This window comes from Pipistrellus kuhlii, unplaced genomic scaffold (assembly GCF_014108245.1).
Source record: "Pipistrellus kuhlii isolate mPipKuh1 unplaced genomic scaffold, mPipKuh1.p scaffold_m20_p_6, whole genome shotgun sequence".
Classification (NCBI taxonomy): domain Eukaryota; kingdom Metazoa; phylum Chordata; class Mammalia; order Chiroptera; family Vespertilionidae; genus Pipistrellus; species Pipistrellus kuhlii.
In genome coordinates this window covers 32,275,678-32,303,381 of record NW_023425562.1, presented here as the reverse complement: position 1 = coordinate 32,303,381, position 27,704 = coordinate 32,275,678, and the positions used below count along the sequence as shown (strand labels likewise).

At 35.7% G+C, this 27,704-nt stretch overlaps 1 protein-coding gene across 14 annotated transcripts in view; it reads left to right on the top strand.

The window, feature by feature from the left end:
* Window positions 1–27,704, top strand: part of SMCHD1 (structural maintenance of chromosomes flexible hinge domain containing 1) — a 112,699-nt gene that overhangs the window by 17,205 nt on the left and 67,790 nt on the right. For 13 of the 14 annotated variants that reach the window (XR_006740367.1, XR_006740366.1, XR_004984289.2 and 10 more), the window contains 13 exons: window positions 3,992–4,158; window positions 5,537–5,627; window positions 6,272–6,482; window positions 9,310–9,430; window positions 9,509–9,692; window positions 11,299–11,493; window positions 15,409–15,522; window positions 16,834–16,940; window positions 17,842–17,924; window positions 18,076–18,189; window positions 20,348–20,425; window positions 20,506–20,625; window positions 25,406–25,550. Coding sequence is in view for 11 of the 14 variants with exons in the window: in XM_045574892.1 (XP_045430848.1) it covers window positions 3,992–4,158; window positions 5,537–5,627; window positions 6,272–6,482; window positions 9,310–9,430; window positions 9,509–9,692; window positions 11,299–11,493; window positions 15,409–15,522; window positions 16,834–16,940; window positions 17,842–17,924; window positions 18,076–18,189; window positions 20,348–20,425; window positions 20,506–20,625; window positions 25,406–25,550 (1,730 nt within the window). In the remaining 3 variants the exon portion in view is untranslated. The remainder of the gene's footprint in view (window positions 1–3,991; window positions 4,159–5,536; window positions 5,628–6,271; window positions 6,483–9,309; window positions 9,431–9,508; window positions 9,693–11,298; window positions 11,494–15,408; window positions 15,523–16,833; window positions 16,941–17,841; window positions 17,925–18,075; window positions 18,190–20,347; window positions 20,426–20,505; window positions 20,626–25,405; window positions 25,551–27,704) is intronic. The other variant, XM_036417731.2, reaches the window with a different exon arrangement.

Here is a 27,704-nt window from a genome sequence, read left to right as displayed (position 1 = left end):
CCACCTCTCCCTAACCTTCCCGCTGTAATATGACAGTCTGTTTGATGCTTTACTGCCTCTATATCTATCTTTCTGTTCATCAGTTTACAATGTTCTTTATTATCCACAAATGAGTGATATCATGTGGTATTTTTCTCTCGTTGACTGGCTTATTTCACTTAGCATAATGCTCTCCAGTTCCATTGAGGTTGCTGCAAATGGTAAGAATTCCTTTTTATGGCAGCATAGTATTCCATTGTGTAGATCTACCATAGTTTTCTTATCCAGTCATCTGCTGACGGACACCTAGGCTGTTTCCAAATCTTAGCTATTGTAAATGGTGCTGCTATGAACACAGAGGTGTATATATCCTTTCTGATTGGTGTTTCTAATTTCTTGAGATATATTCCTAGAAGTGGGATCACTGGGTCAAATGGGAGTTCCATTTTCAGTTTTTTGAGGAAACTTTTTACTGTTCTCCACAGTGGCTGCACCAGTCTGCATTTCCACCAGCAGTGCATGAGAGTTCCTTTTTCTCTGCATCCTTGCCAACACTTGTTGTTTGTTGATTTGATGATAGCCATTCTGACAGGTGTGAGATGGTACTGCATTGTCATTTTGATTTGCATCTCTCGGATAATTAGTGACTTTGAGGATGTGTCTATTGGCCTTCTGTCTTCTTTCGAAAAGATTCTATTTAGGTCCATTCCCCATTTTTTTATTGGATCATTTATCTTCCTTTTATTAAGTTGTATGAGTTGCCTGTAGATATTGGAGATTGGGATTGTGGTTCTTGATCTCTACTTATATAACCAATGGTCTTGCTTTTTCTGTGTGTGTGTGTGTGTGTGTGTGTGTGTGCGCGCGCGCGCGCGCGCGCATGCACGTCACTTAATATCAACAGTTCTCAAATCTATTTTTTGTTAAGTGACTGTTAAGATTGAGACACTGAATCAGGTTGAACTCTCTGTGAAGGAGACAAACTATTCCAAGCACTTTAAAGGGAAAAGGATTTAGTAAAGGGAGCTAGATACTTTCATGATTATTGGAAGGGATGAAGGAATGAACTCTAGGTTAAACCTTGTGGAATGATTCTAAGACTGTCCAAGTTGACCTGCAAGGGATGCTGCAACATAGGTTATAATCACGTGGCTGGAGGACCTGGATCTGGAATTCAGAAATACACTGCCTTACCTGTAAGTTGGAAAAGCCTCGCTGTCACAATTGCCCCAACACTGGAATACAGAATGTCTGGCATAATCAGTGCTGTATCAATGCTTACACTTAAAGCTGGAACCAAGATAATGGTATTTTTAGTATCTTTCATCATTACAGAAAACCTTCAGGAATCCTCAAGAAATGGCTGCTGTTTCTTTTCCTCTTCAAAATCTTTGGCTAGTGCTTCTAATTAGGTAAAACCCAATTTGCACCCACAACCCAAAATGTAAGGGAGTCTGAGAAATGTGATTTTTGTTTTTCTATTATCTATAGCCAGGAGGGAAACAAAAAGGTGGTGTAAATGGGTTGCTGAGTACCATCTGTTATACTTATTTCCAATTTCAAATGGATTTTCTTCTCCCAGGGTTCCATAGGTGACTTACTTGTGGTACATCTGATATCAAACATTATCCTAACCTTTCATATTGTCTCCTTTGCTTCTCATAACTACCCTTTTTAATTAACAGCATCCCCTGACCAAGCAGTTAGTAATTGTTAATCATTCACATTTAATTCTGTCTTTTAAAATAGTTTACCCTCTCTTTCACTCATTTCTACTGCTTGATTCAGCTTTTCCAACTTCATCTTTAGTCATTTTAAACTAGTGTGTTTCCCTTATACTCTCCAATCCTTCATGTTCTCTTTGGTCTGGAATGTTCTTATTGAGCTGTCTGTTGGGTGACTTAATTCTGTAGTTCTTGGTTCATATCTTTATAATGGCACATTGTTTTGTAATCATTTATTTCTCACCTCTTACTAGATGGAATTTGTACTCGGGTATCTTGAACTCGGGTATCTTGAACTCGGGTATCTCCTTGTATCTGGGTGTACTCATAGGTAGGATTTGGAAGGTACTAGATAAATATTGGGATAATTAACCTGCATAATTAGTAAACCTAAACTATTCTAACTCTCATAAGTGTATAAAAATATTCTATATTATACATTGTAGCTATAATATTAATGATTTAGTATAAAGGATGGTTGAACGGTGTTGCAGGGTTTGTTTTATTAAGAAAGTAATAATACATGCCTATTAAACCCAAAAAATAAGTCATTTTCCTAGACATAATAGTTCAGTATCTATCTTTATAAGTTTTTAGTATGTGGCAACATACATAGTATGTATATATACATGCAATTTTTAACACATATAGATTCATAGTAAAAGTTAAGAAGTTTATAACATTTATCTTCAAACACCCTCCCACCCCAAGCCCTTCTTCCCATTTCCATTCTGCAAGCTATAGATATTCTCTGAAAGTGGACTGAGGCCAGGATGATTTTATTACACAAGTGCCTTTGTACTAAGCCATCTGAATTCAGACTGCATCCTAGTTTTCTTTTTCTTTATTGATTAAGGAATTATATATGTGTCTTTATCCCCTCATTGCTCCCCATCCTGCCCCCCCACCCCCCTCCCGCTCATGCCTTCACACACACACACCCTGCCTGTGTGTGTGTCCATTGGTTATGCTTATATGCATGCATACAAGTACTTTGGTTAATCTCTCCCCCTTACCCCCTCCTTCTCCTGCCTTCCCTCTGAGGTTTGACAGTCTGATCGATGCTTCACTGTCTCTGGATCAGTTTTTGTTCATCAGTTTATGTTGTTCATCATATTCCACAAATGAGTGAGATCATGTGGTATTTATCTTTCTCTGACTGGCTTATTTCACTTAGCATAATGCTCTCCAGCTCCATCCAATCTGTTGCAAATGGTAGGAGTTCCTTCCTTTTTACAACAGCATAGTATTCCATTGTGTAGATCTACCATAGTTTTCTTATCCAGTCATCTGCTGATGGGCACTTAGGCTGTTTCCAAATCTTGACTATTGTAAATTGTGCTGCTATGAACACAGAGGTGCATATATCCATTCTGATTGGTGTTTCTAATTTCTTGAGATATATTCCTAGAAGTGGGATCACTGGGTCAAATAGGAGTTCTATTTTTAGTTTTTTGAGGAAACTCCATACTGTTCTCCACTGTGGTGGCACCAGGCTGCATTCCCACCAGCAGTGCACGAGGGTTCCTTTTTCTCTGTATCCTCGCCAGCACTTGTTATTTGTTGATTTGTTGATGATAGCCATTTTGACAGGTGTGAGATAGTACATTGTTGTGGTTTTGATTTGCATTTCTTGGATGATGAGTGACTTTGAGCATGTTTTCATATGTCTCTGGACCTTCTGTATGTCTTCTTTTGAAAAGTATCTATTTAGGTTTATTGCTCATTCTAATGGAGGGCTGGGCATTGCTTTTGACTAAATTAAGTGGTAGGTATCTCAAGCAAGGCCTCATCCCATTCTAGAATAAGTGTCCTTAATTTTTCCCAGCATTTTAAAATTTAGTATTTCTTTTGTTTTTTAAATATATTTTATTAATTTTTTTACAGAGAGGAAGAGAGAGGGATAGAGAGAGTTAGAAACATCGATGAGAGAGAATCATCCATTAGCTGCCTCTTGCACACTCTCTACAAGGGATGTGCCCGCAACCAAGGTACATGCCCTTGATCGAAATTGAACCCTGGGTCTCCCCAGTCCGTAGGCTGAGGTCCTATCCACTGAGCCAGACCGGTTTTGGCAGTATTTCTTTTTTTTTACCCTTTTCTTCATGATTCTAAAATTGGTTAGGCATTATGGTAGGATAATCCTTTATGTTTGCCAGATTAGCAGTCTGTATAAAAGTTTCTCTGTCCTCACCTTATTTGATGCTATCCAAGTGAGTAACAAAATATTACTTCTATAATTACAACTAAGCTGTGTGTAATCTGTTTTATTTGTATTCATTCTGCAGCCATCTGACTCTGTTCACATTACAAATGATGATGAAAGATTTCTACATTGTCTTATCTCAGAGGAAAAGGAAAAAAAAAGCTTTACTGCTGTGGTTATCACAGGAGTACAACCAGAACATATCCTGTACTTGAAAAATTATTTCCATCTTTGGACAAGACAGTTAGCGTAAGTATTTATATTTGGTTGAGGACATGTTTCTACTTACCATTTTTAAGAATGAAAATATTACAGGTACATTGAAGCTTCTTGGCTATCTGTTTTGCTCCTGTCCCATTTTCTTCCTTTTAATATAGTAACTAGTACTCCGATGTCAGCATTAAAATTGTTCCCTATTCTGTAAATATATTGGTCACCTGTTATGTATTGGTTGATATTTGAAGCACAGGCATTATAACATCTTAGATAAAAATAAGCCAAAATTTATCAAATTCAATGTCATCATTCCCACAGGTTCCTTTTGTGCTTCTCTTAAGGATCTGTCATAATGTTCCATGCCATATATTTTATTTATTTTTTTGTTTGCTTTCCCCTATTGGAATGTCTTTTTTTTAATGTGCTGCTTTTTACCCAGTGTGTCCTGTTACATAGTAGATATTCTGTGTTTATCAAATGAATGCAGCAAATCTATTAATATGAAAAAAGTCTATGTGTTTATATAAAACATATAATTAGTACATACACCTACACTAACAAAGAATAACTCTTAATGTATGGTTGTAATTTACCTTTGATTATAATGCTAATGCTTTTGATATGTCTGAAGAAATATCTCACAATTTTTAGTGATTTTTCTTTTATTACATAGTATTTTAAACAGGATAATTAATTCTTTTTTAAAATTAAAATTTATATGAAGGAAGATTGCAACTTCCTGTTTAAAGAATAATTAGATTTGGTATGTTTTAGCCCTGAAAAAAATGTCACCAAAATATAGTTAATTTTAACCTTTACTTAAAAATAAAGTAGTGGTTTAAAAATAAAGTGATTTTTTAATGAAGTAATATTGAATGCATTAGTGATTTTTTTGTTTGGGAATATTAGAATAAGATTTTTCACTGCTATAGGAGAGGAACTATGAGTGTTATAAAGCAGTGTGCTCATTTTGCACAGATATCTTAAACATATCCAATCCTATATATACTCCTTGATATTTTAATCCTTGACATCCCTGACAAGTAGAAGTATAGCCTCTTGCCTTCTAGTGTTTTTTTGAATTACATTTCTTGGAAAGATAAAGTATGTAAACTTTGAAAGGCCTGGATTGAAGCCTCCACTCTTCCAAACTCTTAGGTTATATGACCTTAGGTAAATTATATAAACTCCTTGTACCCCAATTTCTGTATGTATTCTAGTAAAATGAGGTATAATAATAGCTGTATCTCAGGATTTTTTTTTATCATTAAATGGGATATATGTTTTAAAAAGCTTGATATAATGTCTATTAGGTACTGCTATTAGTAGTTATAGATTTTTTTGATAGAAGAATATATGAACTATAATTTTATGTGAATCAAAAGTATAAAGTTATTTTTCTGTATTTTAGGCATATTTATCATTACTATATTCATGGCCCAAAAGGAAATGAAAAACATACATCAAAAGAAGTTGGACCTTTCAACAACATTGATATTGAAGTAAGATAAAGTTCCTTTTTCAACTATTATGAATTATTAGATATCTGTTCCAGTTCAGGTGACTCTGGATAAGAAAAATCAGACAATACAGAAACAACTTCTCTCTTTTTTTTACTAATGTATTTTGGTATTTTGATATCCAGACAAAGAGGTATTCTTAGAAATGTGTTTTTCTGAAATCTTTGTTTTTAGTTTCTTTTTTGTCTTTTATAGAGATATGAGTTGTTACTGAATATTGTGTCTTAGAGCAGAGAGGAAAAGGGACATATTTTCCCTTTGGTTTTAGAAGTCTTATAATGGTGAAGTAAGATTTAGAACAATAAAACATTTGAGTGTTGGGTTCTGTTAGAATTTCATGTACATCATTGTCCCACTTCCTACCTCTAGCAAGACACTTGATAAATGTGCTCATGACTTACCTGTCTTTCAGCTTTGCTTTGCTCTTTTTTTTGCTTTCTATTTTTTAGTAGTATATTTTTTACTAATATGCTACTTATAGTTATTTAAATCATGTAAACTATTTCATTCAGCTAAATTATTACTTGTACAAATAAAGGTAGTATTTGCCTATTCCTTTGTTGGATCATAGCTGAGAACAAAAGTCACCATAGAATTTAATTATTTTTGTTTTATTTTTATTTTAGATTTCTATGTTTGAAAAAGGGAAGGCACCTAAGATTGTCAACCTAAGGGAAATACAAGATGACATGCAGACGTTGTATATAAACACAGCAACTGATAGTTTTGAGTTCAAAGCTCACGTTGAAGGAGACGGTGTAGTGGAAGGGATTATCCGATATCACCCTTTCTTATATGATAGAGAAACTTACCCTGATGATCCATGCTTTCCATCAAGTATGTTAAACTGTTGTCTTAGCTACAAAATGTGTAGTGATTTAGGATAGTGATTATTTCTTTTCATGATTATTGTTAATTGGGCTATTAAGGCTAGATAAATATTAAAACCTTTTTCCTTACGCAAATCTTTTAAAGATGTTACATATTTATAATTTATATATTGTAAGTCTTCACTTTTGAGTATATTCACTTTTAGATGAATAAAGCACTGGCTTTAAGAAACATTACATATTTTACCTTAGATCTCTTATTGAACTGAACTTTTAGTTACATACTGCATATTAATCTTTTATATATCCCCCATATTGTTTTCCCATTATCTATGGCATCTATAAAGGAGTTTTAAACTTTCTGTAGTTAGTTTTTCTTCATGCTTTCTGATTTTATCTTATTGTAGAAAGTCTTCTCAGGACTATAAAGTGATCCTGTAGTTATAAAAAATTATTTTATGTTTAGATCTGTAATGTATCTGAAATTTAATTTCCCTTTTTTGTGTATAGAATAAGGTAGGGCTTTAATACTTTTCCATGTACACCTTCAGTTTTCTAGCACCAATTATATTGAATGTTAACGATTTTTTAAATAGTTTGAAATATCACTTTTATAATATTAAGTTCCTATATGGGTATATATCTGGTTTCTTTACTATAGATCTATTTTTTATATACTTTTACTGCTTTCAGAGAGAAAGGGGAGGGAGAGAGAGAGAGAGATGGAAACATCAGTGGTGAGAGAGAATCATTGATCGGGTGCCTCCTACATACCCTCTACTCATGTGATAATCGAGTCCACAGCCCTGGCATATGTGCCTTTGACTAGAATCGAACTTGGGACCCTTCAATCCATAGGCCATTGCTCTATCCACTGAGCCAAACTGACTAGGGCTATTTTGTATTTTTCATGTGAGTAATGGTACCTTCTTGTAGCTATATACTATATATTGATATCTGCAGGGCAAGACAAATTTTGGAAATTTGACAAAATTCTTATTTCTTAATCTTTTACTTTTCTAGATACACTTTGAAATCTGTTTGTACATTCACTTAAAAAAAATCCTGGTGGGATTATTTAGATTTCATTGAATTCAGAGATTAAAAATATTAAATTTTCTCATTCAGAATACGTCCTCTATGTACTTAGTGTTGTGGGTTCTGTAACCAGATTTCCTGATTTGAATTCCATCTCTGCCACTTTCAGTTGTGTAAACTTTGACAAAGTACTTACTGCCTATCTCAGTTTTCCTTATCTGTGAGATGAGAGGGGTTACCTTTCAAAATATATCTCATGCTTCATGGAGGTATTTTGAGGGGTAAATAAGAAACTGCTGCTTTTTTGTCCAACATTATTTATTCAGTGTTCATACATGTTACTACTCAGTGACTCTACCTCTTGTGATGTCTCCACTCCCTGTTTAATTTGCCATTTCTAATATATGTATGCTTGTAGATAGGAAGATCAGGTTCTTCAAATGATTTCTTAAAGTAAGAGCCAATAAATGGAGTGATGATTAGAGGGGTTCTCTAAGAGCAAAGCAATTTGGTGTGAAGGGACTTTTGTTTAGGGACTCCTTGTGATGGGTTTTTTTGTGGGAAGAAGCCCTTATTTGTGGGGCTGAATTAATGCCAGAAAAACTGAGATGTTGCTATATACTATTATAATGCTTGATCCTGATTTAAGTGGATATATAAAAATGTATTGCTAACAAACATAAAATGCTATAGATAGTTGCATTAAATATGTTTGATGGTTTGTAACATAATTTTTGCTGTATCACCTGGATCTGATCTTCACAAATTTAATAGTTTATGAAAGTTAAACTTAAATTTAGTAGTACTGATTAATTTGCCCAAATTAGATAAACTTGTTGCTACTAGGATACCATAGTTTCCCAGCTAATATTTAGGTGAAAATACTGATTCTGACAAAATTGTGAAACTTGTATTTTTTTTTTAAATATATATTTTTTGATTTCTGAAAGCAAGAGAGGGAAGAGAGCTAGAAGCATTAATGATGAGAGAGAATAATTGATCAGCTGCCTCCACTCCCCACACTGGGGATTGAGCCTGCAACTTAGGTATGTGCCCTGCCTGGGAATAGAACCATGACCTCCTGGTTCATAGGTTGACACTCAACCACTGAGCTACGCCAGCTGGGCTGAAACTTATGTTTTAGGCATAGAATTTATGCTCCTATATTTCTAGGGAAGAGAGATTCTGCTAGAGCACAGTGTCTTCGGATGTGTGATTATTTTGCTTTATAAACAGGTTTTAATTGCAATTTTATTAGCTAGTGTAGCACCTAACACATTGATTAGTATATAAGTAATTATTAATTTTATTTCTTTTAAAAAGATTTTTATTGATTTCAGAGAGGAAGGGAGAGGGAGAGGGGAGAAGGAAAGAGAGAAGCATCAATGATGAGAGAAAACCATTAGTCGGCTGCCCCCTGCATGCTCTTCACTAGGGATCGAGCCCACAACCTGGGCATGTGCCCCTACTGGAAACGAACTGTGACGTTCTGGTTCATAAGTCAACGCTCAACCACTGAGCATACCAACCAGTAATTCTTGGCTTTTAAATGAGAAATAACATTGGTAATATATAACCATTTTGGAAATCTTCCTTTCTGAGGACAAACTAAGAATAAAGCTACCTTTAGGTTTTCTAGAATACAACGTGAGTTTTTGTTACCATTTCTCTGAAGCAACTTTAACATTTTACTTATAGAAATTGATTTCTCAGTGGTAGAAGTTTCATATACTTTTAAAAAGTTTCATATACTTGATAGCCATAAACATTTTGTACCACTTATTCCTGCGTTCTAGAATTAAAAGATGAAGATGATGATGAGGATTGTTATATAATTGAGAAAGGTGCAAGAGGGAAAAGGCCTATTTTTGAATGTTTTTGGAATGGACGTCTGATACCATATACATCTGTTGAAGAGTAAGTTTTTATTTTTACTGAAATTATATTGTTTTATAACCTAATCTTTTTACTAACTACTATTTTGTTCTATTCAAGCTTTGACTGGTGTGCTCCTCCTAAGAAGAGAGGGCTTGCACCAATCGAGTGTTACAATAGAATATCTGGTGCATTATTCACTAATGACAGATTCCAGGTCAGCACAAATAAACTGACTTTTATGGATCTTGAGCTAAAATTGAAAGATAAGAACACTCTTTTTACAAGGATTTCAAATGGACAGGTATGATTACAAATATCAAGTTTTGATTATTTGCAAATGTTCTATTTTATGTACAACAAAAGTCATTGTTAGTGTAGATTTATAGACAATTTATATACTTTTTATTTTAATCAAAAGAACATATATAAATTTTTCCTGTGAGGGTTTATGTGTTCATACCACCCCCAGTCAGTGCACATACAATAATCAACCAATGAATATATAAATAAGTGGAACAACAAATCAATGTTTCTCTCTTCCTCCCCCTAAAAATCAATTTAAAAAACAAAATTTTAAAAATTGCTAATGGTTATATGATTTTGAATAAAATTTAAAGTTCTTTATTAGATTTTAATATCAATACTGTGACATTGTGAATAGAAGCTATGAAAGGATGTCTATTTAATGAGAGCATATAAGAACAATTTTATCTAATATAGGACTGTCTTTGTGTTTTAATAACCAAACTATACAATTTTAATCTAATCTTAAGGATGAACTTGAGGTAGAACTGAAATATTTTGGGTTAAAAGGTGATTTGAGATTGGTCAGTATTAAAATACATGCATTGATTGATAAAATGAGAATGATAGTTTTTGATGTAGAAAGAAATGAACTTTTGTAATTTTGTGCATTGTCTTCTATGAAAGCATGTAATGTGGAGATTGTCTTCCCTACTCCTAAAGACAGGCAGTAAACAATATATTGCAGCTTATGTTTGAGTATAAATCTCTAAACTATCTCCTAGCAGGGTGAAGAATGATACGCAATAATACTTTCTAATATATTATTAGAAAACACTGTTTTTACCTTATGATTTAATTTTTGGGATAGGTAATAAATATATGTTACATAATTAAAAGGAAAAATGTGTTTTGCATAGGAGGGTTTCTCAATCCTTTTTTTATTATCACCCTCATCTGGAACCTTTTTTAGACCTTTATTTTTCTTATGCTTTCCCCCATGATATTTTAATACCATAGATATGCCTTACGTATGTTTGTGTACTATATATATTGTATATATGTGTGTGTGTGTGTGTGTGTATGTGTGTGTATACACACACACACACACACACACACACACATACACACACACATATATATATATATATATATATATATATATATATATATATAGCTGTTCTCGATACATAAAAAGTTATTTATTGGAAGGGGCAGAGGGTGGGGTTGGAACCTGGTGGAAGGGGGAAGAAATAAGGAAACTTTGTAATAATATGAACAATAAAGATTGATTTAAAAAAAAAGTTATTTATTGCCCTATTGAGAATTGCATGATTCACAGTGATAAGATTTCTATTTACCCCTTTCTCATTGCCTCTACTATTCATAATTTTTTTTGTGTATCCTAAGATTTAAAGCAGGTAAGTAAAGTTTTATTGTTGGTATTGACTATTAAGACTTGGTTCCAAGGTAATAATAAATATTTGCTTTCTGTAATACTGGTTTTGTTAGAAATCTAAATTTGTATGGAAGAAAAATCCAGCAAAATATTCTAGCTATTAAGTTTTCTGGGTGGGTATGTGAAAGAAAAAATGGAATAAATGACAAGTGTTCTTGGTTGTATTTGTTAACTATATTTCATAGAATGTTTTCAAATTTTACAGGAGCAGCGAGTGAAAATTGACAGAGAATTTTCTTTCTGGCTCAAAGACTGTCATGAAAAGTATGACAAACAAATAAAATTTACACTTTTTAAAGGAATAATCACACGCCCTGATCTTCCTGCTAGAAAACAGGGCCCCTGGGCCACATACTCAGCAATAGAATGGGATGGAAAAATATACAAAGCAGGACAGCTGGTAGGTTTAACTTTTTTTTTAGATTCAGTATTTAATAGAATTTGAAACTAATAGATGTACTAGAATTAAAAATTTTATTGAATTTATTGGGGTGACATTGGTTTGATGTATTAGAATTTAGCAACAATTAAAAATAATGTATGTATTGATTGGTTCCTCAGGAGCCAGGAAAAAATGAAAAGGCCAAACTAATTTTAATTTCATAATTTAGCATGGCATTAAAAAAAAACCACAAAACTTTCTTGTTGCCTAAGGCTCAGTTAGCAAGGTTTTTATTGTTTCTTGCAATAAACTTTATTCAAATAGATATTTTCAGTGTTTAATGTGTTTTGAAATTATGACTTTTTAGCAAATTTTATTATGTGCTGCTGAAACCGGTTTGGCTCAGTGGATAGAGCGTCGGCCTGTGGACTGAAAGGTCCTAGGTTTGATTCCAGTTCAAGGGCATGTACCTTGATTTCGGGCACATCCCCAGTATGAGGTGTGCAGGAGGCAGCTGATGGATGTCTCTCTCTCATCGATGTTTCTAACTCTCCCTCTCTTCCTCTCTGTAAAAAATCAATAAAATACATATTTTTAAAATTTTATTATGTGCTTCTTTAAGTTGCTATAGATGTTACAAGAATGTGTTGTGGAGAATTCAGAGATCTATTAGATGTGCTTTATTATAGCTTAAAAATAGATAACCTAAACATAAAAATAAGTCAGAAGGTGATAACTACTATGAAAAAAGGATGGGCCTAGGAGAAGAGAGTAAATCATGAAATTATTTAGGCTTTTGTAAGGACCTTGAAAGAAGTAGGCTCAGGTTTACACAGATTATTACAAAGGTGGAAGTGTGTTCATTCTCTCCATAAACGTGAGAATCATTGTCATGTATTTAAAACTCGAATTTGGATGCAATCACTTAAAAGTACTATGTATAACTACCTTCTTTTTCTGAGTCATACTACATGTATTTCTTTTTTTTTTTTTTTAATAAATTTTTATTATTCATATTATTACAAATGTTCCTTCCTCCCCCCCCCCCCCCATTGCTCTCCTTCACCAAGTTCCCACCCCACCCTCTTCCCTTTCCCCACCCACATTGTCCTCATCCATAGGTGCACAATTTATGTTCAGTCTCTTCCCACATCTCCCTCTCCCCTTTTCCCCAAGAATCGTAAGTTCACTCCCCTTCCATACCTCTGATTCTATTATATTCAACAGTTAATATTGTTCATCAGATTTTTTTTTTTAATTTCCTTGGTTTTTAGATTCACTTGTTGATAGTTACGTATTTGTTGTTCATAATTTTTATCTTTATTTACTTTTCTCTTCCGAAAGAACCCCCTTCATCAATTCATATAATTCTGGTTTGGTGGTGATGAACTCCTTTAGCTTTTTTTTTTTTTTTTTTTTTTAGCGAAGCTCTTTATCTGGCCCTCGATTCTGAGTGATAGCTTTGCTGGGTAGATTATTTTTGACTGTAGGTTCTTGTTATTCATCACTTTGAATATTTCTTGCCATTCCTGTCTGGCCTGCATGGTTTCTGTTGAGAAATTAGCTGACAATCGTATGGATGTTCCTTTATAGGTAACTACCTGCTTTGCTCTTGCTGCTTTTAATATTCTCTCTTTGTCTTTTGCTCTTGGAATTTTAATTATGATTTGTCTTGGTGTGGTCCTCTTTGGATTCCCTTTGTTTGGAGTTCTGTGCGCTTCCTGCACTTGTAAGTCTAATTCTTTCACCAGGTGGGGGAAGTTTTCTTTCACTATTTCTTTCAGTATGTTTTTGGAAAAAAATATATTTTATTGATTTTATACAGAGAGGAAGGGAGAGAGAGAGTTAGAAACATCGATGAGAGAGAGTCATCGATCAGCTGCCTCTTGCACACCCCCTACTGGGGATGTGCCCGCAAACAAGGTACATGCCCTTGACTGTAATCGAACCTGGGACCTTTCAGTTCCCAAGCCGACGCTCTATCGATTGAGCCAAACCGGTTTCGGCTCAGTATGTTTTTGATATCTTGCTTTCTCTCATCTTCTGGGACCCCCATAATTCTGATGTTGGTTCGCTTGAACTTGTCCCAGAGGTTTCTTACATTATCTTCAATTTTCTGGATTCTCTTGCCTTCTTGCTTCTGCGGAGGAGTGTCTTCTGGCTCTTTATGTTCCAAATCTTTGACTTGATTCTTGCGATCTTCCATTCTGGTTTTAGGACTCTGTATAATATTTTTTATTTCAGTCAATGTATTCTTTATTTCTTGTTGACCCTTTATCATTTCTTGTTGATTCCTTATTAATTTTAGTTGATCCCTTTTCATATCCTCATAGGTCTTATCGATCTTTTCTAGGAAATTCTTGAAAAACCTTATAAGTGTAGATTTGAACTCTATATCCAGTTGCTTTTTGTCCTCCATTTGTTTCGTTTGTGATCTATTTTGTCTTGGCATTTTTGCAGCTTCCCTGATGGGGTGGTGTTTCAGGGTGGAGCCTACAGCTTTGCCTTCCGTCAGCCCCTCCCTATGCGGCTCCTAAGTCTCAGGGTCCTTCAGTACTTGCTGCAAGGCCTCTGAGATCAAGGTGCCCTCGATTTTCACCTGCTACCGAACAGTCTAAGCTCTCCCCCAATGAGCCTGGTATTGGGTTCAGTTCAGTTGGAAGTGGAGTTGGAGGTGGCGTTCAGAGCAGTCTGGAGCCCCTGTCTCCTTCCCACCAGGGCAATCCCGCGCGCAGCACAGCCAACCGTCCCTTCTCTGTGCGCAATGTGCGCGCCTCCGGGACCTCCTCTGCTGCTCCCCCGGGGTTCCGCCTTATAGCCCAGCTCCTTCTGTGTGAGCCTAGGTCCCTGGGGTCTGGCCTAGAACTGGGGTTCAGAGCAGTCGGAACTGGAGCCCAGCACAGTCGGAGCTTTTATCTCCTTCCTGCTAGGGAACGCCAGCCAGGCACTCAGCTGCCCCTCCTGTCCGGCTCTGTCTTCTCGGCGTGCGCCGCATGTCTCCATACCTTAGGCTTTTACAGCTCCTCTGCTCTTCCTTCTGGTTTTCTCCTTGCTTCTCGTAGAATTTCCAGTCAGTCTACTTTCCTGTAGTTGTGGGTAATGTCCATTTTATATTTTAGTTGTATTTTATTGAAATTGTTGTGTGCTGCTGCGGCTAGGTGTTTACCTGTGCAGCCATCTTGGATTCTCATACTGCATGTATTTCTAACATTTAGGAATTAGAATGAAAAAGGGGGAGCTGAAAAGAGTGAAAGGGAAAGCTGGTGAGATAGAAGGAAAGTAGGAGAATATGGAGGTCAAGTGAAGAGTTTTAAGAAAAGCGGAGTGATCAGCTTTGTCAAATTCTTTCTCAGTTACTTTGAGCATAGACAAAGATATTTGTAAGTTTAGAGAAACAGCAAATGGTAAACTTGGGCTATGTGTATGTGAAAAGAAATAGTTTAGAAATTAGACTGAAAGATTAAGTATCAACTCGTATAGTTCTTGTCAATTTCTGAGTTGGATAACGGAAATTACTCTTTGATTTTTTTAAGCCATGTAAGGGAAAGAAATGCTATAGGTAAGAATTAAGCTAATTTATTTGAAGGAAGTCATAACTAGTTGGAGTTTGTAAGTCATTGTTGATAGTTTGAAAACCAGATTTTATGGTGGAAAAAGATTTGAGAAACTTTGGTATTTATAATAATTACTTTGATATATGCATAGAAAAATGTACTGTGTCTTTATAAAATGTGTTGTGAATAATAATTGAGAACTTCACAATTCTAATTTTTTGGGATGTTGGAATGATTTTTTAAATATTCATTTTTCTAATGATAGATACCAAATTTTTTCCTTTGTTTAAAATATTTTTTGTATGAAATAATTATTCTATTAATCTGTTTCTCTTAGTAAATATTAACATTAAAGCCTTCTATCAAAACTAAATACTAGGTGAAGACAATCAAGACACTTCCTCTTTATTATGGAAGCATAGAAAAATTTTTTCTTTATGGTAATCATGATGGAGAAGTATATGCTACTGGAGGAGAGGTTCAAATTGCAATGGTAAGACAACAAGTGATACAAAATATTTATTGAAAGTATGTTGGTACCATTTACTTTTGCTTAAATGTAGAAATAAAGGTACAAACGTTTTTTCATTGCGTAGTGTTAGCATGAATTTTTATACTTCATATTTGGCGGTTTTAATAATATATAGAATTTAACATTTGTATGCTCAATGTTTAACAAATATACATACACTGAGTGGCCGGATTATTATGATCTCTAAATGAATAATAATCTGGCCACTCAGTATATATCCTATATAATAAAAGGCTAATATGCAAATTGTCCCCTTAACTGGGAGTTTGACCAGCAGGCAGACAGGCCAACTGCCCATGTCCCCGCGCGCATACACACACACACACACACACACACACACACTCTTGAGTGGCCAGATTATTATGCGTTCAGAGATCATAATAATCTGGCCACTCAGTGTATATTATTGTTACTTACCACAATGATTTTGTAAAGTGCACATTTCATCCAAGGCCCACAAACCAGAAACACTAGAGCCAGAATTCTCTTAAGAATGAATTATTCTAACATTATGTTAAGTGAAATAAGCCAGTCAGAGAAAGACAAGTATCATATGCTTTAACTCATATGTGAAATTTAATGAACATACTGAACTAAGAAGCAAAATAGAGACTTAGAGCAGGGAGACAGCTCTGGTAGAGGAGGTGCTGGGGGCACAGATTGAGTAAAAAAAGTGTGTAAAAAGAGAACTCTTGGCCCTAGCTGGCTTGGCTCAGTAGATAGTGTCAGCCTGCTGATTGGAAGGTCCCTGGGTCAAATCTGGTCAAGGGCACATGCTCATGTTGCGGACTCAATTCCCAGAAGGGGGCGTGCAGGAGGTAGCCGATCAATGATTCTCATCGATGTTTCTATCGTTCCCTCTCACTTCCTCTCTGAAATCAATAAAAATATATATTAAAAAAAAAAAAGAGAACTCGTGAACATAGACAACGGTATTGTGATTGCAGGGATGGAGGGGATGTGTGTTGGTAAAAGAGGGCATAGAGGGAATAAATGGCAGTAAAAAATTTAAATTTTAAAAAATTGACTCTAAAACTTGATTGGGCTTTATCTCTATACCATGCTTTTGTTAATATTTGAATGGTATTTAATTAGGCCTATGGAGATAACATGAAAAATGGAAATAAACAGAGGTGTAATGTAATAATAACATGAATTTATATATTTAATGAGGGTAAATATATTTCTTTGGAAGAAATAAATGAATGTATTGCAGTTAAATTCAAACAGTTTTCTTTGAAAGGTTGATATAAATTTAATTTGTTGATTTAGGAACCTCGAGCACTGTATGATGAAACAAAAGTTGTGCCAATTGCAAAACTGGATAGGACCTTTGCTGAGAAAGCTGTAAAAAAATACGTAGAAGATGAAATGGCAAGGTAATTCACATTTCAAGATGCATGATAGCAATAAAAAAAATCTAGAGTAGATCATAATGCTTTCAACTATTCTTTAGTGTGTTGTTATGCTCTTCTAATAGGGCATTTGTAGTCTAGATGTATATATTAGGACAACATTAAAAAATCGAAAACTCTGGGGAGGAAGGGCATATATGGGAGGGGGGGGGAGATTGGTAAGGTATGTACACACATAATACCTTAATAAAAAAATGGAAAAAAAATCACTGCAAGTGGTAAGATAAAAAAAAAAAATATATCGAGAATCCAATATTTGTTTTACAGAAAAAAAGAGATTTTATATATCTAAAGTATCACTATTATAGGCACTATGATTAGGATATTTTAAAGAAAAAACAACTTTGGCCTACAACAAGAGGAAAATTGTAGTAACTTCTGAGAGGTAAAGATTAGTACAAGAGAAGTAAAAGGAAATTGAAAAACAAAATTCTCTCTGTGATTCTTATGTAGCTAATGATGGAGACATTTTGATTCTCACTGAATCTAACTGGTAGTCCTTCTCTTCTTAAGAATTTATTATATCTTCAAAGGATAACTTATACAATAATGAAAAAATTTGAAAAATTGACAAATTCTGGCTCTTATGCTAAGAGGTTTTGCCTGACTTTTCAGTAACCATGGTTAAGGTGGAGAATACTTTTATATTATTAGTCATATAGAAGTTCAGATTTAACCTTTCAAAATATATGACAAATACTAAAGTTTCTTGTAACTTCTATTTTCTAATTAAAACCATAATTAACACAGTTTATGAAACTAAAGTGTTTTGTGTACGAAAATAATTTATAACATGGAGAAATACTCAAAATGTTAGTTTTTCTTAATTGTGGGCTTCAACATTAATGTGTCGGTTTCCTATTAGGCTTCCTGATAGATTGTCAGTAACTTGGCCTGAAGGAGATGAATTATTTCCCAATGAGATTAGGCCTGCTGGAACCACCATTGGTATGTTTTTCATTTGTTTTTTTTTCTTAATACTGACATTGCCAATATATAAAAGACCATGAAAAATTAAAATGCAGTGTGAAAACCTGGCCCAATCATCATATTATTGGGTGTAACTAAGACACTCTTACTTTAAATTTTGGAATAATAGGTGCATTAAGGATTGAAATACTGAATAAAAAAGGAGAAGCGATGCAAAAGCTTCCAGGAACAGGTCATGGAGGGTCAAAAAAACTCCTAGTTGAGCTCAAAGTTATATTACACAGTAAGTATAAAAACTAATTTGGATCTTTAATATTGTCCTTAAATGTGTAATACAGATTTTAATATATTTATATAATTAAGGATAACTTAGCAACCTTAGATTTTATTAAAGTTAGGAATTTCAAATGTGTTATGAATAATTTGAGTTTTTTAATTGATAATATTCTTAGTATCTTTAAAAAAACTTTATTCTGAATTTACCCATGTAGGTAACTATATGGGCTAAAATACATGTATAGTAATTTGTACTAGATAGGAATGTAAATAACCTTTAAATCCCCTCTAAGTAGAAAATACTGTGACTCAGTAAATAATCTTTAAATCTCCTCTAAGTAGAAAATACTGTCAAAATAGCCAGCATCAACAAATCAACAAACTACAAGTGTTGGCGAGGTTGCGGAGAAAAAGGAACCCTCATGCACTGCTGGTGGGAATGCAGACTGGTGCAGCCACTGTGGAGAACAGTATGGAGTTTCCTCAAAAAACTGAAAATGGAACTCCATTTGACCGAGTAATCCCACTCCTAGGAATATATCCCAAGAAACTAGAAACACCAATCAGAAAAGAAATATGCACCCCTATGTTCATAGCAGCACAATCTACAATAGCTAGAATTTGGAAACAGCCTAGGTGCCCGTCAGCAGATGATTGGATCCAAAAACTATGGTACATCTACACAATGGAATATTATGCTGCCATAAAAAAGAAGGAATTCTCATCATTTGCAGCAACCTGGATAGAATTAGAGAACATCATGCTGAGTGAAATAAGCCAGTCAATGAAAGAGAAATACCACATGAACTCACTCATTTATGGATATTAAAGAACATTATAAACTGATGAACCAAAAGACAGATATAAAGACAGTAAAGCAACAAGCAGATCTGGGGGAGATAAGAGATCAACTGAAGGACTTGTATACATGCATATAAGTACAACCAATGGACACAAAACTCTGGGAAGGGAGGGTATGTATGGGGGGGGGGGCAATGTTAAAATATGTACACAGATGATAATTTAATAAAAAATAAAAAAAGTGACAAAAAAAAGAAAAAGAAAATACTGTTGGCCAAAAGTACTTGGTTCACATAATAAGCCTTACCCACTCTTTGGTAAAGAGGAAAGAAGTGGGTATTATTGCTCATCTTGAGTCACCTTGTTTTTTAACTTTTTTATCCATTATCCACACCATGAGTGTACATTCCCATCAACAATATAGAAGGTTTCCAATATCTCCACATCCTTGCCAACATGCTAGTTATTTTAATATCCTATTTGTGATACTGTATTGTGGTTTTGATTTGCATTTCCCTAATGATCAGTGAAGTTGAGCATCTTTTCATATGCTTATTGGCCATCCCTACATATTCTTTGAGAAATGTTTAATCCAGTCCTTGTCCATTTTAAAATGTTTTGTTTGTTGTTGATTTTTAAGAGTTTTTATATAGTTTGTGCAATAATCCCTTGTCAGATAATATGATTTGTAGGTATTTTCTTTGACTCTATAGGTTGCCTTTTTACCCTATTAATGGTATTTTTTGATGCAGAAAAGTTTTAGATTTTGATATAGTCCAATTTGTGTATTTTTGCTTTTGTTGCCTGTGCTTTCCAAATAAATCATTGCCAAATCCAAAGTTATGAAGCTCTTCTTGAATGTTTACTTCTATGAGTTTTGCAGTTTTAGCTCCTACATTTTATTATTTTATCTGTTATTTGACCCATGTGGTCATTTTGAGTTGACTTTTAAATAGTTTATTTTTTAATATGGTTAATAGGGATTGCATTTAACCTGTAGATTGCCTTGGGTAGTATGAACATTTTAATGATGTTAATTCTACCAATCCATGAATACAGTATTTTTCCACTTGTTTATATCTTCCTCTATCTCTTTTTTCAATGTATTAGGACTCCATTTTAACTGAAGTTTCTGTTTATTTTCACAGGCAAAAGTGAGCTTTATAGAACGTTAGGAAGAGTAGCACTGAAACAGGGCTTGATTGGCTGCAGTTGAATATATGCTTTAGATCTTTAAAATTTTCAAAATAACTTTTAAAAATTAAAGCAAAAAAAAAGAAATTATTTGATGCTATTGTAACACTTTATATTCATATTCAGTTTCACAGGTAATAAATGCTTTTTTATTATTTTTTTTTATTAAGCTTCAAGTGGAAATAAAGAAATCATTTCACATATCAGTCAACATGGAGGAAAATGGCCTTACTGGTTTAAAAAAATGGGTGAGTTATTCTAAATGTTAAAAATTGTATCAATGTCATTCATGTTGACTTGATTTATAATTTATTTTTTATTTTTCTAGAAAATATTCAAAAATTGGGGAATTACACATTGAAATTACAAGTTGTATTGAATGAAAGTAATGCAGACACTTATGCTGGAAGACCACTACCATCTAAAGCAATTAAATTTTCTGTTAAAGGTAAGCAAAATATTAATATATATTTATTGATATATGCTAAAGGTGGTATTTTAAATTAAGGAGAAATACTGTCTAATAAAAGAGCAATATGCAAATTAACCATCACTCTGCTACGCCCACCAGCCAATCAGAGCGAGTATGCAAATTCACCCCAGCCAAAATGGTTGCTGCCACAGAGAGCAGGAAGTAGGCTTGGGTTTCCCTGGCAATGGAGGAAGCCAAGCTTTCCACACATCCTGGCCGGCCCAGCCTTCAACTTAAGGCTCCAAAGTTTCAAATATAGAAGATACGTAAATTCCAACAGAAATGTCAGAAGCCATGGAGCGAGCAGGAGGCTTGGCTCTACTCCAGGCTACAGGGTTTCAATTATAGAAGATAAATAAACCCCAGATATCAGGATATCTACTTGGGTTGTCAGGGGGACGTGGCCAGCTTGCAAACCACCATAGGCCCCTCGCCCAGGTCACCCCACACCCCAAGGGAGTCCCCTCCCTGATCTGGGACACACTTCAGGGCAAGCCAGCTGGCCCCCACCCATGCACCTCTATCCTATCTAATAAAAGAGTAATATGCAGATTGACCATCACTCCAACACATAAGATGGCTGCCCCCATGGGGTCAAAGATCCTGCCCTTATTACTGTTGTCCTATTTTTATTGGGTTTTGGTTGTTTTTTTTTTTTTGTATGTTTAGGCCTCTTTAAGAGAAAAAAAACACACAAATCTCTTAGTGTTATTTTTATGCGTTTTTTGAGAAAGCTGATCTAAGACCCTGTGATCATTTTGCCGCCTTTAAAGAGATGGGTCACCATGGAGATCTTTTCTTTTGGGACATGTAAATCTTCCACATTTTTTTTAAACAGCTGTGGAACACATTCTGCAGTTTTCTGTTGACAAAAATTGTGACTGTTTTACATTTTTGGGGTCTATTACAAATAATATTGGGTGTTTTTTGTTTTTTGATGGGGGGGTGGATTATGCTGCTTTCTGTTATTAGGTCTAGTAATAATTAATGTCGTTTTCTAATACTTTTTTAAATCGAATTTATTTAAACAATACAACAAAATTTAATCAACAATATAGTGGCCGTTGTTTTCTACTACTTGTGCCCAACGCTCAGGAAGCATTTTAATCCCTCTGTTGTAAAATTCTTGTGATTTTGATGCAAAAAATTCGGTCAATGCATTTTTGAGGCATTCTTCATTATTAAATTTTTTTCCAAGAAGAAAGTTTTGCAAAGAACCAAACAAATGGTAATCGGAAGGGGCAATATCAGGAGAATATGCAGGTTGAGGGAGAACTTCCCATTCCAACTGACGCAGTTTTTCAGCAGTGATTCTTGCAGTATGCGGTCGTGCGTTATCGTGGTGAAAAATTACGCCCTTCCGATTAATCAGCGTGGGTTCTTTTTCTCTTAAAGCTTGGGCTAACCTTTCCAATTGGGCACTATACACTGCACTTGTAATGGTTTGGTTAGATGGTAAAAGTTCATAATGAAGAATTCCTTTAAAATTCCACCAAACACACATCATCACGTTTTTCGCATGCAAGTCAGGTTTTGGCGTGGGCTGCGGAGCCTCATTTTTGTCCAACTATTGAGGCCGCCTTTTCAAATGAACATACAGCACCCATTTTTCATCTCCGGTAACAATTTGCTCTAAAAACGGCAAACGGTTTTAACGAGAGAGGAGCGAACTGCAAATTGTGGCTCTTTGATTACGGTTGTTGTCGGTCAACTCCTGAGGAACCCATTTTCCAAACTTTTGGACTTTGCCAAGTGCACGCAATTGATTGGAAATTGTTTTTTGTGAACAATTTAAAGTTGTTGCAAGCTCTTGTTGGGTAATTTGAGGATTTTGCACCAAAAGAGCTTGAAGAGCTTCTTGATCAAAATTGGACACACGGCCTCGACCACTCTTGTCATCTAACAAAAAATATCCCTCGCGAAATTTCTCAAACCAACGCTGGCATTTTCTGGCGCTAACTGCATCTTGACCAAGAGCACTACAGATGTTTTTTGCAGCCTCACTTGCTTTTCTTCCTAATTGGAACTCGTAAAGCATGCAGTGCCGAATCTGCTCTTCATCCGCCATCTTCTTAGCCCTAGTTTTGCAACATAAACCAAACCAAACACACTTTTTCAAGCAAAACTTGTTAATTGCACTTCACACGTTCTGTAGATACCACGTGTTTGAAGGTTATGTCAATACAAGTCAACGCCAAGCAAGATTTTAAACGAATGTTGGAAAACGACATTAATTATTACTAGACCCGATAGAATTTCTCTACTGTAGATACCAAGAAGTAGAATTGCCAAACTGAAGTGTATGTGCTCAAACTTTTTAAAGATATATACAGCGTGTCCCCTAAAAAATATATGTATACACTGTCACAGCTGATAGCTCAATTTTGAAAATAAAATGTATTTTATTAAACACTGTCTTTATAATTATTCAAAGTATGTGTGTACATTTTTGAGGAACACACTATATATATTTACTGTCAGATTGTCTTCCCAAAAGGTCGTGGTACCTTCACCAAAAGACTATGAGAGTTCCAGCTTCCCTATGATCATTTCTGGTCAGCCTAAATTTAAATTTTGCTAATTGGCAGTTAAATTATTCCTTTAATTATTAAGTTATGCAGTTCCTCTAGCCTTTATTGGACACTTTATGTCATCTGTGAAAGCCTGTTAATTTGCTGTGGCCATTTCAATAGTTAAAGCTGTGGTTCTCAAATTAGAGCTTGTATCTGAATCATCTGTAGGGCTTATTAAAATAGATTGCTGGACATCACTCTCAGAGTTTCTGACTTAGTAGTTTGAGATGAGTCCTAGGACTTACATTTCTAATAATTTCCCAGGGATGTCTGAAACTATTACACTAGAGAACATACTTTGTGAACAGCTGGTTTAGAGGAGGTGTTACGTATTCTGGATTTCAAACCTGTGTTGCAAATACTTTCTCATATAGGACTTCTCTTTTAACTTTGTTGATTGTATATAATAATATTAATTATGTGTTTAATAATGTTTGCCTTAGTTTTTTCTACAATATGGTTATAAGCATATTCTTTATTACTAATGTCTCAGTGCATGAAATTCATGCACGGGTGTGTGTGTGTGTTTGTGTGTGTGTGTGTCCCTAAACCAGCTTGCACCCTCTCCAATCTGGGACCCCTCGGGGGATGTCTGACTGCTGGTTTAGGCCCATTCCCCCACCGGATCAGGCCTAAACTGGCAGTCAGACATTCCTCTCATAATCTGGGACTGCTAACTCCTAACCACTCACATGCCTGCCTCCCTGATTGCCCCTAACCACTTCTGCCTCCCAGCCTGATCACCCCCTACCTGCTCCCCTGCCAGCCTAATTGATGCCTAACTGCTTCCCTGCTAGCCTGATCGCCCCCAACTGCCCAGATCAATGCCTAACTGCCCTCCCATGCTGGCCTCGTCACCCCTAACTGCGCTCCCCTGCTGTCATGGTCGCCCCCAAATACTCTCCCCTGCTGTCCTGGTCACACCTAACTGCCTTCCCCTGTAGGCCTGATTGCCCCCAACTGCCCTCCCCTGCAGGCCTGAATGCCCACAGCTGCCCTCCCTTGCAGGCCTGGTCCCTCCCAACTGCCCTTTCCTGCTGGCCTGATTGCCCACAACTGCCTTCCCCTGCTGGCCATCTTGGGTCCACATAGGGCAGCCATCTTTGACCACATGGGGGCAGCCATATTGTGTGTTGGAGTGATGGCCAATTTGCATATTAACTCTTTATTATATAGGCTATTCTAACTAGAGTCCTAGTGTACAACATTTGTGCACTGGTGAGGGGGAAGAGGTCCTTCAGCCTGGCTTGTGCCTTTTCACAGTCTTCAACCCCCTCAGTGGATGCTCCCACCACAGCCACTGCACTCACTAGCCATGAGCCTGGCTTCTGGCTGAGCGGCACAACCACCAGGGGCAGCTCCCACCACCAGGGGCAGCTCCTGCATTGTGTGTCTGTCCCCTGCTGTCATTGTGGGTCATAGTGATTGTTTAGTCTATTTACATCATAGGGTTTTATTATATAGGACTAGAGGCCCAGTGCACAAATTTCATGCACAGGTGGGTATATGTCCCTCAGCCCAGCCTGCACTCTCTTCAATCTGGGACTCTTGGAAGGATGTCTGACTGCCTGTTTAGGCCTGATCCCACTGGGCAGTCGGATATCCCTCTCATAATTCGGGACTCCCTGCTCCCAACTGCGCGCCTGCCTGCCTTCTTGATGCCTATAACCACTTATGCCTGCCAGCCTGATCACCCCTAACCACTCCCCTGCCATCCTGATTAACACCTAACTGCCCCCCTGCCAGCCCAATCGCCCCTAACTGCCTTCCCCTGCAGGTCTGAACACCTCTAACTGCCCTCCTTTGCAGGCTTGGTCCCTCCCAACTGCCCTCCTTTGCTGGCCTGATCGCTCACAACTGCCCTCTCCTGCTGGCCATCTTGTGGTGGCCATTTTGTGTCCATATGGCCACCACAAGATGGCCACCACATCTTGTGTGTGATGGTCAATTTGCATATTATCTCTTTATTATATAGGATAATCTCTACTTTTAGAATTTTACTTTTATGAATGGTATGAGATGGGCATCTAACTTTATTATTTTCTGAAGTGGATTTATGTAATTTTGCACAGATTTTAAATGCCATCTTTATTGTAGTTTAATTTCTCATGTATAAATGCATCTGTTTCTGGCCTACATTGAATTTGCTTTGCATTTTTACCTTTTCTTTTTTTTTTTTTTAGAGGGTAAGCCAGAAAAATTTTCATTTGGTCTTCTGGATTCTCCTTTTCGTATTGGAGTTCCATTCAACATCCCTCTGGAGTTTCAGGATGAATTTGGTCATGCTAGTCAATTAATAAATGATATTCAGCCAGTTCTTGAAGCAAGGTAATTTGAAGTACAAACTTGTATTTGACACTTTATATTTACTAAACATTTACATTCTCTCATTTCATTTTTGGCTTAAATATTTTGTATATGGTTACCTTCACTATTGTCATTAAAATGTTTAGCAGCTTTTATGATATTTAGAGGATGTATTTATCCCCAAGTTATCCTCTGTGACTTCAGGGTCATGTATAAATTGACTCGCTAAAGTTTTCTTTTTTTCATTGAATTTAATGTTAAATTTTATAGATAAGACTGATAGTTCTGCCTTTTTTACTCCATTTCTTTTGGCAAGTATGATATGATGTCTTCTGGTAATTGTTAGTTATAACATGTCTATTTTGTTTTATTTGTTTAGCCTTAGACGTTATGGACATTTAAACTGAGAAATACTATCTACTAGGTTTTTAACCATCTAATGCAGTTTATTTTTGTTTTAAAATCTATAGCAATAAAGTATATGTTTCCCATGTAAATTTAAGTTCTTCCTTAGAATTTGACTTTACTTAACCATCTTTTAGAGTGACGTGATTGGCTTATATTAATAAATAGCTCTTAAAAAGTTAACAGTGTGCCCAGCTGGCACGGCTCAGTGGTTGAGCATCGACCTATGAACCAAAAAGTCATGGTTCGATTCTCACTCAGGGCACATGCCCGGGTTGCGGGCTCCAACCCTAGTGTGGGGTGTTCAGGGCGCAGCCGATCAATGATTCTCTTTCTCCTCCTCCCTTCCTCTCTGAATTCAATAAAAATATCTTTTAAAAAAACAAAAAATTAATAATATGTTAAGTGATGTAATTGTGGAGGTTCATTATTTCCCATCACTTCTTTCTGTAGTATCTAGGTAGAAATTCTTAATTACTTTAAAAAGCTTGAATGCTAAGTATTTTGTTTATTTGTTTTTAGTATATTTTATTGATTTTTTACAGAGAGGAATGGAAAGGGATAGAGCGTTAGAAACATTGATGAGAGAGAAAGATCGATCAGTTGCCTCTTGCACACCCCCTACAGGGGATGTGCCTGCAACCAAGGTACATGCCATTGACCTGAATCGAACCAGGACCTTTCAATCCACTCTATCCACTGAGCCACACTGGTTTTGGCTGTTTTTGTGTTTACATTGGGTGCCAAATTTGTCCTTTGGGGACATCTTGTTATTTTTGCTTTCTTTTATTATCTATATGTATTTTTTCCTCTTATGGTATAAATGTTTACTATTTCAGTCATTTGAACATGTACTGTATTCCAGACATTTGCTAACTGGAGTTATAGAAGTAAATAAGGACATAGTATTTGTCTTCTAGAAGTTCACAGATTAGGGAAGTGTAGATTGTTTAGTGTTTAGATTTATACCATGGTTAGGTTCCTGAAAAGCAATACATACTTATAAAAAATAAAAACTGAATTTTACAGATTTTTGTTCTATTTGCAAAAAATGATTCCTGTCTTTTGACATATCACATTCATTTGAATATTAAACAGTAAAGGGAGAATTGTAAATAGTTGACCCTTGACCAATGCAGGGATTAGGGTCACTGACCCTGCACAATTAAAAATTCACATTTAATTTTTGACTCCCCCAAAACTAAACTAATAGTCACCTGTTAAGTGAAATCCTCACCAATAATATAACAATTAATTATCACATATTTTATATGTCATATGTATTATATACTCTATTCCAATAAAGTAAGCTAGAGAAAATAAAATGTTACTAAGAAAATCGTAAGGATAAATTACATTTACAGTATTTATTTTTAATATTGCATAAAGCCCAGATTGTTGAGGCTTAAGTGTATTAAACATGTTTGTTTAAAAATAAAACACTAAAGCCCTGGCCAGGTAGCTCACTCAGATAGTGGCATCCAATCCCTGGGCAAGGAAATATTCCTGAATTGTGAGTTTGTGAAGTGGCTTATCTTGTTTAGCATTTAATCTTTTATGGATCTCCTATTTTTATAAGAATCTTATGTTCCCTTCCTGTTGCTGAAGCACATCCTTCCTGTATCTTAAGAAAGGGTAGCTGAAAACGATTTGGCTCATTGGATTGAACTTCCGCCAGCAGACTGAAAGGTCCTGGGTTTGATTCTGGTCAAGGGCATGTACCTTGGTTGCGGGCACATCCCCGGTAGGGGGTATGCAGGAGGCAGCTGG